Source organism: Agelaius tricolor, unplaced genomic scaffold (genome assembly GCF_023055355.1).
Source record: "Agelaius tricolor isolate 1412-34295 unplaced genomic scaffold, bAgeTri1.0.p SCAF_1, whole genome shotgun sequence".
NCBI lineage: Eukaryota > Metazoa > Chordata > Aves > Passeriformes > Icteridae > Agelaius > Agelaius tricolor.
In genome coordinates this window covers 43706708-43719378 of record NW_027269261.1, presented here as the reverse complement: position 1 = coordinate 43719378, position 12671 = coordinate 43706708, and the positions used below count along the sequence as shown (strand labels likewise).

Sequence of the window (12671 nt, the reverse complement as noted above, 5' to 3'; positions counted from 1 at the left end):
GTTAAATAATATGAAACCACATATTTTGACAAATACATGCTTTTCTATTAGGTATCCTCACTTGCTGATAAATGGCTATGAAAAGGTCCCCTGCTAATGGCTAGGAATAAGTTTTTCCATGGAAGTGATAAAAATGTCTAAGTTGAGAGACTACACACCACATCACTATTTTTTTTTTTGCCACAAATATTGAATTATTTTTAAATAAAAAGTCACTACCATATAACAGAGCATTTAAATGCTTCAGAAGTGGTTTGCTTTTCAAGTCCATTTACAAATCAAGACAAATTTTTTCTTTGCACTTCAACATGTTCAAAACCAGAATTTAGCATGATTTGTGTCAGGTTTTTTCATTTGCTTTTATATTCCGCCTTTTGATGAACTACTAAGAGATGTCAGGGAATAATCTGTGATGTCTCTTCTCTAAAAGTTTAGATACTGCCTGTCACTGCCAATACAGTTTCCTCTTCCATTCAAGATGTGGGGAATCATCCCTCAAGTCCCACAGATCTCTCCACAACCAGAAGTCATCTCACTTCAGCTGCCCAGCTGCCATTCTTGGATAGCAAGGTTGATTTCCTAGGAAATAATCTGGGTTTGCAGGGGTGAAAGGGGTGATAATCTATAGCACAAATATCAGGAGTGCTACAGAAACAGTCACAAAATACCAAACACTCCAGAGCTTCTAAGCACTTTTGAAAGAGGAGCACAGCTTTCCATAACCAACAGAACTCCTCATATTATTTCAGTAGACTCATTAAAAATATGCTAAGGCATTGATGGAGGTGGAATCAAAGCCAAGCTGACTATTTCTAATAAAATGTTCTCTCTGTGAAGCCAGTCTGTAAACCATTTGCCCTGGCAAAAGACTGCAAGAACTACTGAAGCCCAATATAAAACCAGAATTTTACTAACAAGAGGAGATTTTACAGTCAGGTATGGGTCTGCTTTTCACTAAAACTCAGCCAGTATAAATGCAAAATTAGGCATCAGATTTCAGAGCAATGCACAGTTCAATGGCTCTTAATATCAGATACAATTAAGCATAATTTAAATTTTTTCAACCTAATTCCATGCTAATAAAACTAACAACTGCTGTTGGAGGGTCTTTTTGTCTCAGTGGTGCTGTTGGGTGATGAAGATTTTTTAACAGCTTGTTGACATAGGCAGTACAGTTAAAAGACTATTAGATAATGGTTGATTTTTCAAGCAGGGATAGCGTTCCAGATCAAAACATGAAAACATAAAAGAAATTTGTCAAACCTTCTAAGCTTCATTATTTTTTCCTCCTTTTAATAATCGTTGGATACCGTAAGCCTATTAGCATCTATTAGCTCAGAAGCCTTTGACCATTTCACTAAGGGAGGAAAAGTAACTCTCTCTCCATGTCAGCCAACAATGACCCAGACTAACAAGTCAGCAGGACCAGCTCAGAATGAAACTCGTTGGTGAGATGAGGAACAACTGATAATTTTGCCTAAATAGTTTTTCCTTTAAATCCTGATGTACATTCTGTATTTATTGCCTGAATAATTTCTGCATCTTAAAAAGACTGATGGTAAAAGGGAAAAGGGCTGAGGGACTTCTGAGAAGCTAATAAGCTATTTTATTCATGTCCCAGATTGAAAGCCAGATGTTAAGTTCATACTTAACCTGCCCTGCTGACCCATCACAAAGATTCAACTCCTCCTCTCAACAGGAAAACCAGCAGTATCCCTTGAAATACAGCTGCAGAGTACTTCAGATACCTCTTTCAGCTCCCTGTGTTTGGGGCAGGAAACAGCACCCCACTCTGTGCCCTTTAGAAAGTGACCTTCTTTTCTTTTTTCAGAATCAGGTGGGGCATCAGCAGTCATCTCCATCTCATCCATTTGGTTCTCTTCTTCCTCAAAACCACAGCAACTGGCTTCTTTCAGCTGAAACCCTCGGATCAACAGCTGACAGGCCTCCAAGTCAGCTTCCCACACTCTTTGGAGCAGCTGGCTCCCACAGCTGAAATAAAAGCCAAAAGAAAATAAAACTGCAGTTCAGGGAAAATAGTTGCTATTTCAAGTAACACTCGCAGTAACTGCTTATTATAGACAGAAAAGTAAAAACAACCAAAAAACCTAACAGCACCTCAGATACTCCCACAGAGATAACACTGCTGTATCAAACTGAAAAGCAGCAAAATTATTGCCCTATTACAAAGCAGATGATAGAAAAACCTGCTTGGGTTAAGATGTTGCTTCCAACTGCACAGCAAACACTGGCTATGTGAGACTTCCTTCTGTTCTTCAGACACAGGTTCAGGGGCCTTGCCATCATAACCAGGGCTTCCTTCACAATATCTGAAACACAGGCCTGTGTATCCTGCTCCCATGTGGCTTTGCTGAATTTGATGTAAAAGATCATGTGTGAACAATCACACTACTTACTGCATTAAATCAGGTCTAAGTTTTGGAAAGTAGGTACACTAAATTTCTTATTAGACTAAAATGTGCTTACTTCAGCACTGGTGAATCAGATTAGACTAAACCACAATGGTCTCCCTTTTTTGAGTCTTATATTTTTTGAGTGCTGTTGTTATCTCTTACTAATGTGCTTTGGTTTCCTTCTACTTTGTTAGGCTACCAAAACAAAAACCAAATTCAAAATACAAAGCCTCTATAAACTTTTCATCTATTAGTCATCTCTCAAACATGTACATTATAAGTAATGCTCCTGAGATCCAACCAAAAGTTATTTCCACCTGAAATAAGTGGGACTTCTGAGTGTAGATAGATTTTGAGAACTGAATACTAACATCATACTGTTTGTAAATGATGTGGCCACATGTCCATTTTATACATGTTGTCTCAAGGGAAGCCAATGAGTAGGTCGCTTGCTAAAATATAGTAGATCACTGGCAGAGCCTGGGATGGGACTGAGAAGTGACTATTCCCATGGCAATCCACACTTTCAGACAGATTTCAGTGCTAATAACTGCAATATTTTTTTCACTCTTCTTTTTCAAATTATAAAATTTACTATATAAATACTATATTGTGAGAAATTTTAAGTGACTTAGAAGAAAAATAACTATTTGATTTTAACTTTTCTGACTAAATTAAGTACCAGCTTATCTTTTATCCCAAACAAAGGAAAAAGAAGCTACACTTCTCACAATGAGTTCATTAAACTAACACAAGTATGTTTTTAACTCCACAAATTCTACAAGATACCAAGCTGTAAAAATCACACAGCAATATACTGAGACTGAAAGCAAAATCAGGCTTCAGAAGCTGAGCTATTTGATTTGTGCTTAAGAGTCAGTATATGTGTTTATTGAAGGCATAATGCAGCAAGGGGTCCACAAATTGGTCTCCCCCAAGGAGTTCAAAGTATCACTAATTAGAAGGGAAAAATGGATTACACATCTGTGTTCCATCCAGGTAGCATTTCACTTACCAAGCCAGAAAAATAAAATAAACCCTGCTGTTTCCCTACTTGTCAATCACATTATCATAGTTACACAGTCAAAACATTTTCCTGCAGACATACATAAGCTCATTTACTTGCTTTTTGAAAATGTTTGTTTGCATCTATTTATAGCTGATTATTAAAAGCTAAAAAAAAACCCAACACTCTAGAGAGCTAAATCAGAATTTCTAGAGGATAACTTGTTTTGGCTATTTAATTTAATGAAGAGCTTTATTGACAAAATTAGGGCAGAGATGGTGACGTATGCAGGATTTCACAGTGGGGAAGATGAACAGCATGTATAACAGTACAGCGTAATGGTGCCTGGGCTGCTGTTATTTGGCCCTGACTCAGTGCATTGGTCAATGTGGTTTTGTCTGTGTCTAAGTTTTAAATGCATTTTAGTGATCAGCAGTTACTGAATCTACTGCTAACAGATGGTTTTTATCTGAAGGCTATCATTGTTTTATCATGGTATTTGTGAAACTCTGATACAACTTGAACTAAGATGCTAAGATGTTATGCTGAATTTTTTCAACCAAAATCAGTGAATGCACGTACACTTGGATACTCTGAACAGATCTAAGCCCAACATATCAAGGCTGCACCTTTTAGTCTGTATTTTGGAATTCAGTGCCTTGAAGCATTTTTCAAACACACTTTTGGAATGAAAATTACTTTAAAGCTGCAAATAGCTAACACAGAGACACATTTCAAATGATTATTACCAATTATGTTGTCCCCAGCATGCAAAAAAACTAGCTTTTACATCAGGTGTTAAAAATTAAACTTAACTGAATTTCAGAGTTTGGTTTATTCATTTTCAATCCATACTAAAAGCGCATTTTCAGTCTCCATGAAGCCTCCATGGGTGGCTGTACAGAACACTGAGAGATTTTTCAGGTATGAAACGTTTCAAAATGATGGATCGAGTCTGGATGAGATTTTACATTATTCCTATACTTATAAATATTTCATGATGTATCAACACCTCCAGGTGTTATATGCCTGCCTGTATATTACTATCAAAGTGGCATATGTGGCAAGTTCAATGAAGGTGTCTGGAACAATCTGCTGGAATCCACAACAAATCACAATCCATCAACCATTTACATAGACCCAGTGACACAAAGCATACCTTAATCACCTGCTGATTCTGAGCTGCCAAGAGCCAGAGTGCCAGGCTTTGTACAAACACCAAACACATTAGAATGATGGCCTTTCCCTCAAAGCAACTTTTCTCTTTCAAACAATCAGCAAGAGCTAGGATACAGATGAGGATTTTCAAAAACACAGTGGACTGGACATGGAATGTTAGTTACAGTTCTACAGTTTAATTAGTTACACGAGTAACTAATTAATCTAAGTGGTGCCAAGAACACTGAGGCATCACAGTGAATGAGCATTTTAAGATTTGTGGGAGGGCAATGAAACATGCCATTAGATTCCCAAGATCTTCATCCCTTGGAGGAGGAATCATATAAGGTCAGAGATGCTAGTATAAGAATACAAGGGGCAAGTGATTGACACCAATGTGTTTTAACATCTACTGAGGAAAGTCTTTCTTCTCACATTAAAAAAAAAGACAAATACTGAGTAGAGAGTTAAAGACTCTGAGTAGCCCTGACACTGGAAGCTAGTAGTTAATCTTGATGAGACAGAACAGAAGGAGTCAATGAAGGAAAAACAAAGTGAAATGGAAAAAAAGACAGAAGTGCTCATTTTGAATGAATGAGAGTAGGACAAGACTGCTTTTGTCAAGTCATGGCCAGGGAAATTGATGATGAAGTAAGTGAGATGCAAGACTCCATGTGAGTAATTTTTTAGCTGCATGGATAGCTGGGACAGGTTCTACCTCAAGGATACTGTGCAGAAAGAATCCACAAGAGCAGGCCTAAGCTGACTTGAAGAATGGCTGAGACATCCACGGCAACACAAAAGGACACAGCAGACAGAATTCTGCATTAGGTCAAGTTGATGATGATGAAAGAGCCGTCAGAGAAACAGGGCTGTTCATGGGCAGGAGGAAATGGATGTGGAACACAGAGGCTTATCCTTGAGTTCTCTTCATAAAGTGGCAATTGACACTGTAATTGCAGTTGCCTTTACTAAGGGTCAAGCAATTTTATAGGAAACACAACCAGGGTAAAAAGCCAAAAGGAAACTAGAAGATATCTCCCCTCTACTTGTGATGTTGGGTGAAATTCATGTCAAGAGACATAACCAGCAAGGGTTATGTCTCTTTTGAGCTCCAAAAAACATTGCTTTTCTGCCTTTTGATGAGATTCTAGGAGGTATCTATGGGGGCTCTCTATGGCTCTCAGCACAACATTATTCTAAAGCTATTTATAGTGCTAACTGGAACTACAAGAACATGACTTTTCTTTATTGAGGGCTCTGCATACATACAAAAGGCACATTCAGTTCCTAAACATTGTAGTCTAAATGAAAACATGCCTGTGTAAAAATAGTAAAAAGATTTTATATTAAACTCTATTAAAAGAAAAAACTAAAACAACCAAACCACAAAACCAAACCAAAACAAAGTTCTGCAAAACCTCCTCAAAAGCATATTGGAATCAACACAGGAAGATGTCACCGCTTATATGCTTCCTGAAAACTGTCTATAGTTTTCAGGAATGCCCCTTGGTGAGTGAATTGTTACAAGTGGTTTATAACACCCTGAGGTCAACACCATGATGTTGGTTATTTCAAGGGAAATACCTGTAAGAACCCTCACACTGAAAGCCAAGAGAGTGAGACTGAAGCTAAAAGGTTACACAGTAAGACAACTATTGAGAAATGGCATAATCAAAATGTAACTTAGGATGGAAGGCCACCCATCACTAAGAAGAGATATTCTAGATGACTTCCTTTTAATAGGTGAGCCACATTAAGGAACATTTTCAGGAAACCATGTACTTATCTTCTCCCAGTACCTGGCACATATTTTAACTCTATTGACTGACCCTGAAAGCAGTTTTCTCTCACAAAAATAGCAAACAAAATGCAACAAAAACAGTCTGGCACAAACATCAGGGATTTTCATTATGACAATTAAAATGATTGAAAACTTTTGAGGCTTGCATAAAATGGCACTGTGAATCAAAAGACTTTGTTCAATATCCCCATTCTTTATTGAACTATTGTACAAACTAGGGAAAGTTTTTCTATATTTTGGTCACTTGCTTCTATTTATGTTTTGCACCACAGGGGAGGAATGAGCTCTTCTCACTCAACATTTAGCTATGACTTTTTTCCCTTTTCTGAAGGCAATAGCTGCGCAGGAGGCAAGCAAAATGATAATTTGAGGATAAAAAGTATTGATACTTCTAATGATACTTTGAGGATAAGAAGCCATGTTATTGTTTCACTCTTAGCAGAGCCTCACCTTTTTATTTGATTCATCATATTAATTCACAGTCATGCATTAATAACACTTCTTATATTTAAGAATATCACTTAGATATTCTTAAATATATTTCTCTATATAATTCTTAGATTTAAGAATCTACTCCAGCTTTACTTCTCTTTTTCATTAAAAAAAATTTTAAAAGAAGTTTCCAGCCTGATCAGTTCTTGTTCTTTAACCTTGTCTGTTACATTTTAAGATGCCGACAGCCAACCTGTGGAACAAACCAAGGACTACAATGTGCCAATCAGTGACTCACATGAGGCTCCAGGGGGAAGGAGGCACATAATCCTGTTTTCCCCACCTGACTGGTGTGCAACAGCAGACTGATAAGGGAGCAACTACAAAGAAAATGTGGACTAAAACTTTTGTTTCCCCTTGGCCTGCACACTAGAAAGTCACCTTCCCTAAACATCTGAAATCAAAACTCTTTTATTCTCCCCTTCTTGCAAGTCTCCCTAATCCTATAAACACCTTCAACATAACCTCAATTTCACAATTCAATTCCTTGCATTGTGTCTCTCTTCCCCATTCTCCTCAGGAGCCAAAAATCTCATGAAATAGCTTCATATGGTTCCAATCATGTGGTTGTCTCCCAGTGTGGGAGACATCATTTCTACTCCCTTATTTTAAAGCTCACTGATAACACTTGTTTGCTGCTCACCACTACTGTCACATTTTTCCATGTGAAAACAAGACTCACTCCCAGAAGGAGACTCCATATATTCCCTTGTCAGATAACAACCTTCTCTACCTTGGAGACTAGCTAAAACTCCCAGGCAAAGTTTGAAGCTGGTAGTACTTTTCCCTGGCACAAGCAACAGCAACTTGCTTCTCCAACCTTGCCCTCTCCTTTATAAAAAATAAAATAATATCTACAAACCAGCAATTAGCTCTCCCTCTTTAAATGTGATGTTTCACCTACTAGAGAATATTCTGGATCAGAACCACAGAAGCCCAAGAAAGCAATCCTCACAATCCCTACCTAACTTTCAGACTTTTCCATCTTCAATACCTGAAAATTTGCTCAGGGGTGACATTTCTAGTATCTACACTTTATAGCCACAATCAGGTTCTGGGAACATCAGTCCTATCCAAAAGACATCCAGTGCACCCAGACAGGACATGACAGTGCAGCACTGAGGTGTGGACATCACTTTCATGCAGCTCAAGAATGGGTGTTGGCAGTGGCTCTGCTTTCTACAGCATCCCCAGAGCCAAGCAAATATGCAGGGACAGATTTGAGGGAAAAGGTGAGCAGAGCCTCCAAACCAGCCCTTAATGGGGTGGCTATGGCACACACATCTCCTCAAGACAGAGCAAATCTGGATGCGCAGTAGACAGAGTACCTGGAGCCAGATATCCTGTGTCCTTGTTGAGTGATCTACCCTCTACAATACTGCTTTGGAACACCCACCACAGTCTTAAATTGTGTTGGGATTAGGAGCTCTCACTTTTTGGCTTGGTGAGCAAAAAAGAAGAGCAACAGTTCAATTCCCGCCTTGTTCACAAATACCAGAGGAGTCCTGGTGGAGAACCCCAAACACATTCAGACACCTTCTCATCTGAGATATTTAACACTGGAGACACCCCATGCCGAGTACAAAAAACACTTAGAGAATGGAACAGAAATGGAACACTGTGTTGGAAGGAAAAATGCCATGCTGGAAGGCAACCACTCAAACACTGCACAGCCTTCTTCAGACAGCTGCTGCCTGTGGCATGCTCCCTGCTTCTTTCACATCTCTGCTTGCCCATATCTGAACTTCCACTCCAGGAACACTGCGTTTCTGTGAGTCTGGGAGCAGGGACAACAGGTCTTTATTCTCCTTTCAGTTAAAAAATTAACCCAGTTCTTCACTGCCTCTATTTTCTCCCTCCCTCTGTCCTGTTACCCAGAAGGTAACACTGCCACTCTATTACTTGGGGTAGCTCCAGGTAGTGTCTTTAGACAAAGACATTTTGTATATATTCATAATGAGGCTATACCACCAATTCTATAAATTGCATAATTAAGGAAAAAGGGTAAGTATACTATTACGATGGATTCTAAGATTTCTAAGGAATTTTCTCAGACCTCACAAAAGCTATAAACTTCAACTGCCGTGAAGTTCATATTGCTTTAAAAATTCCTTTCCATGCAGAATTTTTCATAGAAAGAAGCTAATAGCAACAAATAAGAAATAATATTCATGTAAAAATACATGGCCCCCACAGTAATCTAAGTAAACAAAAAAAATAAAAGGATAATAAATATCTGCCAATGTTTTTTACCAAATGTGTTTTAAAAAATTAGGCTTATCAACTACACTCATTATCCACAATTTTTCCACTCAGTAAAACCACTGCATTGAGAATACTGAAAGATTAACACTTAAATCTAACACCAGTCTGCTAAGAATTGACATATTTTCTAAAAAAACCCTATCCTGATACAGCAACTTCAGGACAGAACTACCACCTTGTATTTTATGTGAAATGTACATACTATGTGTCTGGTTTTTCCTTCCCAAAAGGCCTGTTAAAAACAATACATCTAGTGCTTAAAACCATCAATAGACATTTGATTAGTCTTATTAAAAAACAAGATACCACACAATATCAAACAATACTTCTGTCATTTTTTCTTCAATTCTCCAGTCATTTATTTTACCTGGTGCAGAACTTTAATCACAGGCTGTCATCTTTTTACCAATATTCAATGTCACTGTGTTATACTTTAATTATCTCCACTGGAAACACAAAATGATAGACTGCTGCAGCTGATGGTTTTCACTTTGATTCTTAACACAGGGTGGATGCAGGAATGGGACCACCACGCTGAATGCAGGAAATTCAGTAATTTACAAGGGAAGAAGGAAGGCATCTTGTTGAGAGCATTTATAATTCAATTGAGTCCCTATATTTACTTTGCAGTTTATTTTTACTATATTACCCAATCTATAATGTAAAAAATTTACTACCTGCTTTCAGGGCTACTTATTTCTCTTTAAGAAAATAAATGGTCCTCTGCCTTTACCTCCACTGAAACATCTATTACAAATAATCTATTCTAAGACTATAAAACTTAACTTTGATAGATGAGGAGAAAGCTACCAGGGAATTCTTCTTATTCAGCAGTTCACATGAGGTCAGCTTCTCAACCCTAGTTTATCATCCACCTTATTCATAATCTGGTAAAACACCCTTGAGTTTGGTAGTAACTCTGATAATTCAGTCTATATCCTGCTTGCCTTTGGCTCTTGCAATAACAGCAAAGCCCCACAATGTCATTAATTTTGGCTGGATAGGAATTGTTGGAATGAGATTTTTTTTTCTGCACTATTTAATATTTGATCCCAAATTAGATTTAAAGGAGAGGCATGAATTAGGCCCCAGTTTTGAAAAACATGCATCTCAGTATCTACATATCCATCTAAGCTCTGTTCAGCTCACCTCCTATAAAGCCCTCAACAATTTCTTGAGCTTGAATCCCACAAAGCATCTGACTTCTAATGACCTCCTCTAAAACGGAAGTCATTCAAGTCACAACCAGTTCTAATCCAAGAGAATACATTTGTTTCTAAAAGTATGCCACGGGAAGAAAGCACAGTGTTTGCATTGAGGCCACATTCTCAGCTGCCACAAATCCACACTGTTGCAATAGCAGCAATGGCTATTTATACCAAGCAAAGAATGTGTTCTTATTTCAAAGCAATTAGAATAATGAGCCTCATCTCTTATTGCTTATTACATTCTCTGACCGCAGTGCAAAGAAGCACAGAGAAAGAATTCACAATTCTCCTATCATTTTTATTCACCTCTGTTCTCTGATGTAAAACAGTTTAAAATATACTTCTCTCTCTGAAAGCATGAGAGATTTAGACTTTCATTGTCAAGGGAATTTGGGGATGTGAATCATCCTGTGTACCACCGACCAAACAGGAATTAAGCATACATAATGATCAAAAAACAGGGCAAAGAAATAACCTTTTAGAAGAGATACAATTGGGAGAGGTGATATATTGTCATCATGTAGGAATGTACCTTGAAATTCAGCTTTTGTAACCAGGAAGACACACCTGGAAAAAAGAGAGTGTTGGCCAAATCCCGGTGTCAACAGCCACATGCTTACGGAGTTCCTCTGAAACATCCAAGGGCACCATATGACCTGCTGTAGTTGCAGAGTCATACAGGTTCAGGAGTCAAATCCTGTTCTGGATCAAAAGGAGCAAGAGAGAAAGGGCAAGGTCTGCAGATCCTCCCTGGCTGGACCCTGCTGGGTACAAAAACCCTGCACTGCTGCTGCCAGAACACTCAGAATGGCTGGGCTGTGTGTTGTCTCCCCAGACTAGCACAGTACACTCCCAGTAGCAAGTACATTAACTAATGAAAACTTCCAAATGCTAGTAGGAAAGACTGTCCCAGCTGCATGCAAAATAGAGTTATCCTATGTCTTCATACTCCTGCTATGCAGATGGCAATGCTTTATATTCTACTGGTTTAATTATCATTGTTTCTATCTAACTGGCCAGCCAGGGCTTTGTGCAAAGTATCATCCAAAGACAGAAGAGGAGGATTTAGCAGCACTGCTGGACAGCAGGCAGATGGTGTCAGGTATCCATCCTCATCTTCCTTGACTGCTCTACACCCATGACTACCATTGATGACAATCCCACTCAGGACAGATGACAAAGCCTCTGTAATTGCACAAACTGGTTTCAAATCTTGTCTTCAGGGATGCACTGGAAAACACTAGCAGTAGGAAAAGATACATCCACCTCCCAACACTTCTCTTGCCAAGTTCAGAAGGGAGCAGCTGTTTTTCACTACATGTATGCACTTACATGCAGCCACCAAGAGCACCTGGTAGGAGAGCCAAAGCTTAATGCCACAGACCCAGAGGTGACAAACAGCTTTGCTATCCCTCCCTCCCCTCACAGTCGTATCTTCACAGCTAAGATGGGTTGAGGTTTGCATGAAATCAGCTCACAGAGAAGTCAACAGCAGGGCAGAGCTGAGCAAGGCACAGGTGATGCTGAAGGGCAAAGAGAAGCACTTTGAAGAGTTTACAGTTATTTTTCTCAGCAAGACTGAGAAAAATCCCATAAAATTACTGGAGATAGTCCTCTATGTAAAGGGATATTTTTAATCAATTTCTCAAACTCGGTCCCTAGTTTTCAGACTGCCTCTCACCTAACACTACTACATTCTGCTGCATGTTTTCCTTGTTATTTGAAGGGAATGATGAAACCACTGTCCTTTAGGTTGACAGAGTGCCCAAATTTAACTCCTCAACAGCCACAGCACACTGCAAATACATCCTCATATTGTTGATCTTGGATCTTATTTTCAAACTCCCTCTGAAAATTTTAGGATGAGGTCAGTGGTTGAACAATCTTTGTGATGCACAGTGGAGCTGTTATAAAAAATATTATGTCATAGTCAGAGCATTTTTGCATAGGAAATGCAAAAACAAACCACCAAAGCTCATTTTATCAATCTTCCCTTCATTAATGCAAACATACATTAGGATCAGTATCTTCAAGAGAAATTGTATAGGCTTCCAGGTCAAAGAACCTACTCTTGGGGAAGAGGAAGGATCTATGACTGCTGTCAGTCATGGTAGACAGTCACCACTCATAAAATGGGATCCTCTCCACATTGAAAAGTATCACTAATTAACAAACAAAAAAATTATTAATATGGATTTTAAACTCTTCATAAAATTCATATAATTCAAGCAAGAAGAGCACAAGAGATTTGGGAAAAAGATACAAAAACATTTACTTTTGCTCCAACACAGGGAAATCTCAGCACACCAAAGCAGCAAAATGAT

At 38.5% G+C, this 12671-nt stretch overlaps 1 protein-coding gene across 5 annotated transcripts in view; it reads right to left on the bottom strand.

The window, feature by feature from the left end:
* Positions 1-12671, bottom strand: part of DISC1 (DISC1 scaffold protein) — a 189636-nt gene that overhangs the window by 22140 nt on the left and 154825 nt on the right. For all 5 annotated transcript variants that reach the window (XR_011679948.1, XM_071431789.1, XM_071431798.1 and 2 more), the window contains one exon: positions 1749-1992. Coding sequence is in view for 4 of the 5 variants with exons in the window: in XM_071431789.1 (XP_071287890.1) it covers positions 1749-1992 (244 nt within the window). In the remaining variant the exon portion in view is untranslated. The remainder of the gene's footprint in view (positions 1-1748; positions 1993-12671) is intronic.